The 5,559-nt window shown below is 44.3% G+C and overlaps 1 protein-coding gene across 1 annotated transcript; it reads right to left on the bottom strand.

The window, feature by feature from the left end:
• Positions 1–1,622: 1,622 nt before the first annotated feature.
• Positions 1,623–5,123, bottom strand: FZD10 (frizzled class receptor 10). Its single transcript, XM_009964491.3, has one exon. The coding sequence runs from the start codon at positions 3,893–3,895 to the stop codon at positions 2,138–2,140; it is 1,758 nt and encodes a 585-aa protein (XP_009962793.1). The 5' UTR covers positions 3,896–5,123; the 3' UTR covers positions 1,623–2,137.
• Between the last annotated feature and the right edge of the window lie 436 nt (positions 5,124–5,559).

Below are 5,559 nucleotides of genomic sequence, written 5' to 3'. Positions count from 1 at the left end.
AGTGGCATAGAGACACAAAGGAGGAAACATATATTTCATTTTCCCCTGAAAGATAAAATTTAGTTTGAAAGCTGCTTTGCATATGTGCATTTTAGACATAAATATGATTAATAATACCTGCAGCATCATTTTTTGCCATTCAAGTTCCTAGTCATTGCTAGAAACATTTAAAAAGGCTCCAAGACGACAAAAAATTATCTGTCACACTGCACAGATAAATTGAAAAACCAGACTGCTAAAAATTATCCTTTTGTTATAAAGTTCCTAGCCACAAGATCACTGTCACAGGGATCCTCACTTTACCAAAGTCCATTAAAACCTTTCTTCTTTCTATGATGAGATACCTGATAAAGGGTTTTCTAAAACTGCCTGTGTGAGAAAGCGAGGTTATATTACTATCTCTCCAGGTGATCACACAGCCTGTTAGTTAACTGCATGGAAAACTTCAAGTTTATACAAAATCATGTTCCACTAAAAACTTTTTGAAAATGTATTTACAAGAGTAGTATTCAAATGCTGTATTTATATTTTCCCTCTTCTGTCTCCCAATCTTCCCGAAGTCTTTTCCCAAACAATAGTGATACTTTCCATAGTTAGAAGGGAAAAAGAAAATAAAATCCTTGAAGAGTAGAGACTGAATTGTATTCAAACTGTGCTGAAGTGAGACAGCTATCTTTAACATGCTGAACATACCCTATGCAAATTTTAAAGGGGTGTTAACCAAGGATCACTGTTGTAATCTCAGTACTTTGTAAACATGGCACTACTATCACTGCAGCTTCTTTACATCACTAAAGCTTCTTCCCATTAAGTTCTCTCAGTTGCAGAGGCTCCCAGAAAGATGCAACTTCAAACCCCATTTAATTCCAACTTGCAATTTCTTTTGAGTAAATTATTGTTCTGTATACTTATACTTGCAGGCAAGTATAACAACAACTATTATATTGTGTGCTTTTATCAAGGAATTGAGAAGACAAGTTTATTAACCACAAAGCACATCAGAGAAAGTTTAGAACACACAAAATTATCAAACTAAAGAACATATTTTATTTTTAATAAAATAGTGGAGCATGAAAAATAATTGTATATTACAAATATATACAGCACAAAACTGTGCACACCCAGCACAGTAAAGAGCATCACTCTATACAAAGCTTCCCTTTGCAGAATCTAGTGCTTCTTGATCTATTCATAGTGAGAATTTGTTTAACAATAGAAAGAGTCAATAAGCCCTTTGGGTCTCTTTGAACTGACCCCCCCCTTTTTTTTTTGCACAAATCAGTCCAAACGTGTATAACATTGGCTTGATTTCCATTAAAAAGCCACAAAATGTAACACTAAAGGGTTTCTGAGGACTAGACCTCTTAGTTCTTTTGTTAAGAGACTTCTTTTGTTGTCTTTATGTACAGCAAAATACTTGTTTCTCTTTTCATGTCATGGTAAGAAAAAAAATGTATTGCACATTATTCTTATTCACAAAGTTTGTGTCTGGTGCAGGAAGTTTCTCTTTTAGTGAAAGAATATTGGTAAGCATTATAGATTGAACCTATTTTTAGGCATTCCAAACCCACTAGGCTGAGATGAGTTGTAAAGGATTTCACTTTGTCTTTTTTTTTTTTATTAAAAAAAAAAAAAAAAAAAGCACGGAAGTTGCATTCACAGATAGCATACTTACTGAGGATAGGCCTCTTTAGGACCTTAGTTTCCCTACAGAGGCAGTGCTCACTTGGGTACTTTTAAAATCAAATCATTGCTCCATAAAACTCAACTACATCTTGTTACTCAGAAACCTGTAGGAAATCCAGCTCAGCTACATGAAAAAGTTAAGTAGGGTGTTGTTTGTTTGGTTGTTTTTTTTTTTTAAAACTAAATCTGAGGGCTGGATGAAGTACTTAACTACAAATTAGTAGGAGATAAGACTGTTTTAATTCACAATATTTCTTTCACTGAAAACCTTTCCTTAAGTACATTTGCCTTCAGTTTTTCACCAGGTCCCTTATTCAGTATGATATATTTTTTGCCTTGAGATATTAAACTGTTCTGACAAAAAAAAGCACCATTTAATTTTTAATTTCTGACTGCTACTGTCGACATTTGTAAGTCTGTAAGGTGAGATACAGTCTTTTCTAAAACCTGGTCACACACAAGTGGGTGGTTGTAATGTCGATTCATATTTTGCAAGGTGAGCTTTCTGTGGATGTTGAGGTTTTTTGTAGATTCCGCTACTTGTAATAACACTTGCAGGTTTTCTCCTACTTCTCTTCTTTAATCTTCGACTACAAACATTTTGCCAGGACTGAAGAGTCTTGGAAGTCCAGATCCACATACCACTAGTAATGCCCACAACTAATAACATAAAAATTTTGACCATAAAAATTTCTACTGCTGGAATAGAGTTATTCATCATGCAGTCTAAATTTTTAGTCTGATTGTTCATCTTGCATTTCTGTTGAGTTGCCACAATTTTCCAATAATCCATATTAAGTCTTTCATAAAAATAGCAAGCTATCACACAAGTTGCAGGCACTGTATACAGGACTGAGAAGACACCAATCCTGACCATAAGTTTCTCCAACTTGTCAGTATTTTCTCCACCTGTTTTCATCACCCTCCTGATATGAAAAAGGGCCACAAAACCAGAAAGAATAAAAGAAGTGCCAATGATTAGATAACAAGCCAAAGGAATGAGTACAAACCCCGTCAAGGCATTCACATCCATGCTTCCAACATAGCACAACCCTGTCAGCTCATCTCCAGCCACCCTTCTCATAACTAGGATCATTATGGTCTTCACAGCTGGAATAGCCCATGCTGCCAAATGGAAGTAGCTACTGTTTGCTTCAATTGCTTCATGCCCCCATTTTTTCCCAGCTGCTAGAAACCAAGTTAAAGTCAAGATTACCCACCACAAGGAGCTTGCCATACCAAAGTAATACAGAACCAGGAACACAATGGTGCAGCCAGTGCTCTCCAGTCCTTCCTGGATGACATAGAGTTGGCCGCTGTCCCTATCACAGGCAATACTTTCAGCACCTGAAAAGAGGCGAATAATGTACCCCACTGAGTAGACAGAGTAGCACATTGAGAGGAAGATAATGGGCCTCTCAGGGTACTTGAAACGCTGAGGGTCTATCAGAAAAGTGAGTACGGTAAAAGCACTGGAGAAAAAGCACAGAATGGACCAGATGGCAATCCAAATGACAGCAAATTGTTTGTCATCCTTGCTCCAGTAAACATCAACCCCCGGAGTGCAGAGCGGTGCACAGGAAGCACTCTTTTCCACATGGTGGAACTTGCCAGGATTTTCACAGGAGGTTCTGCTGAGGCTGTCCTTATGCTGCTGCAGGTCGTGGCCACTGCTGGGCCGCTGTGGACGAAACATGGGTGGCAGCATACTGGATCCTCTGGGAGGCTCATCTGATCCGTTGTTGGGGGCTTCCATGCACAGGTAATTGGGGTCATTCTTGTTGGGCAGTTTGCTGCAGTCTAAGGAGTCTGGCCATTTAAAATTGAACTGCTCCATAATAGGAGAGCATTTCAGCCTCGCCTGCTCGCACATAACCCTGCAGGCTGGGATTGGTGTAGAAACCTGCTCTGTGCACATCGGGGCATAGAGGGAGCAGAGGAAAAATTTCAGGTGGCTGTGGCAACCATACTCCACCAAGGGAGCAAACTCGTGGAGCTGAATGGCAGCTTCCCGTTGGTTTTCGTGTCCCATCAGGTTGGGCATCCTCGTCATGTTGTACCCTATATCCTTGCACATGGGGATTTCTATCGGCTGGCACCTCCCGTCTCCGGGGCGGTCAATGTCTATGGAGCTTATCCCCGTGCAGAAGCAGGGCAAGCAGCAGAGCACCAGGAGAGTCCGGACCAAGTTCCCGGTCGCCGGCCCCATTGTGGCGACCGCAGCGGCGCGGGCGGCCACGCGTCCGGCCGGAGCGCGGCTCCTTCCGCGGGCGCGGGGCCGGGGGGGTCACTTCAGCGGCCGCGCGGCTCCTGCCCGGGACGGCATCGCCCCCGGCCTCCGCGGGGGAGCTGGGCGGCAGCGGCGGGTAGAGCCGGCATAGCCCGGGCCGCGGCCGCGCAGCGCCCGCCCCGCTCAGCGCCCCGCGCTGCTCGGCAGCGGCCCCGCCGGCAGCGCAGCGAGGAGAGCAGGCGGCTTCGCTAACAAGCGGGCAAAGAAAAAGTACCCCCAATCCACAGATGCGCAAAACTTACTGCGGGGAGCCCGGCAACTTTCTTTTCCCCGGGCTTCCACTTTTGCGATCCGTCTTTCCACCACCCTTCCTCCTCCTCCTCCTCCGCGCTGCTGCTCCCTCGAAGCACAGGCAGAGCGATGCCGGAATAGTTTGGGTCTGGGCAGATCCGAGCGATCACTGTTTCAACTTGCACATGTCCCGGGCGGCTTTTTGGTGCAGCGGGTTTCTCCAGGGATTTTCCTCTCCCTAGAACGGGTCACAGCTCCGTACTTTCTCGCCGAGAGGTGGGGATTGGTTTATCCGAGTGCAGAATAAAGGAGGAGGAGGAGGAAATATCTAAGCCATTGAAGAGGGGGGCCTGTAAAATCTCCCCCCCCGCCCTTCTCGCCGCCCTCTGGTCTGGGTTTGCAATAGGTCGGCTCCTCCGCGCTTCCCGAGCGGGGCTGGCTCGGGTGGCTGTGCCGGCTCCGCTCCCCCCGCCTCAGCGGGAACTCCTGGGGCTGGAACAGCTGGGGCTTTTAGGGGCGGTTGAGCCCAAGGATAAAGTAAAATAGTAATAATAATGGTAATAATAACAATAATAATAATTAAAAAAACCTGTGCGGGATCCGCCTTGCATACGACATCCACTTTGCATGAGAAAGGTGAAGCTGACACGGTGATTACTTTCCAATCACTCGGAACGCCTTGAAGCCTCCTTAAGGACCCCTACAGGTTTTCCTTGATCAGCACAGATTAGAAAAAGCCCCATTTGTTTCTCTCTCCTTCTGTCTTTCCTTCCTTTCTCCTTTCCCTCCTGTTGCCCTCCCTTGAAAGTTTAACAAGATCTTTTCTCTAGAAGGCGTCAGCCTCCCCTCCCTCCCTCAGGTAGGAGCCAGGGAGAGCGAGTGCTTCAGACTTCGTGTCTCCTAATCAGAGGGTTGAAGGTGGTGCCTCCTCGCCTGCCTTTATTGGAGGGGGGGCAATGCTTTAGCAGGGAGGATGTGGGGAGGAGGATGCATTTTATGGCGAGTGCTATAAACTCTTCGCTGCCAGGGTCATAAAATATGGTTGCTTTCAGCCTAGAATCTCAGCTGTTTTCAAATGTCGTGCTTTGTCTCGAATTCCTAAATGAACAGGACAGGCAGGATTGCTGAAGAAGTACCTGATTATGGTTTTAATCGCAGTATGGCATCACTCGAAAAGTACTTTTTTTTTTTTTTTTTTTTTTTTTTTTTCCTTAAATAAGAAACCCTAAGAGGACTAGAGACATACCCTTGGGAAAGTTACTGCATCCACTGTAGAAAAGATACTTACAGATTTTGGAGACGGAGATCAGTCTAAAGTGAGTTGTGTTTACTTTTTAAGTTAAGCTTTGAGA

The sequence above is a fragment of the Tyto alba genome, unplaced genomic scaffold, assembly GCF_018691265.1.
Source record: "Tyto alba isolate M040663 unplaced genomic scaffold, T.alba_DEE_v4.0 Super-Scaffold_44, whole genome shotgun sequence".
Classification (NCBI taxonomy): domain Eukaryota; kingdom Metazoa; phylum Chordata; class Aves; order Strigiformes; family Tytonidae; genus Tyto; species Tyto alba.
Note: the sequence above shows the minus strand (reverse complement) of the source record. Positions and strands in the feature narration are given on the sequence as shown.

Bases quoted from the DNA above. Each gene is read 5' to 3' on its own strand.
- FZD10 (XM_009964491.3), bottom strand. From the start codon at position 3,895: ATGGGGCCGGCGACCGGGAACTTGGTCCGGACTCTCCTGGTGCTCTGC.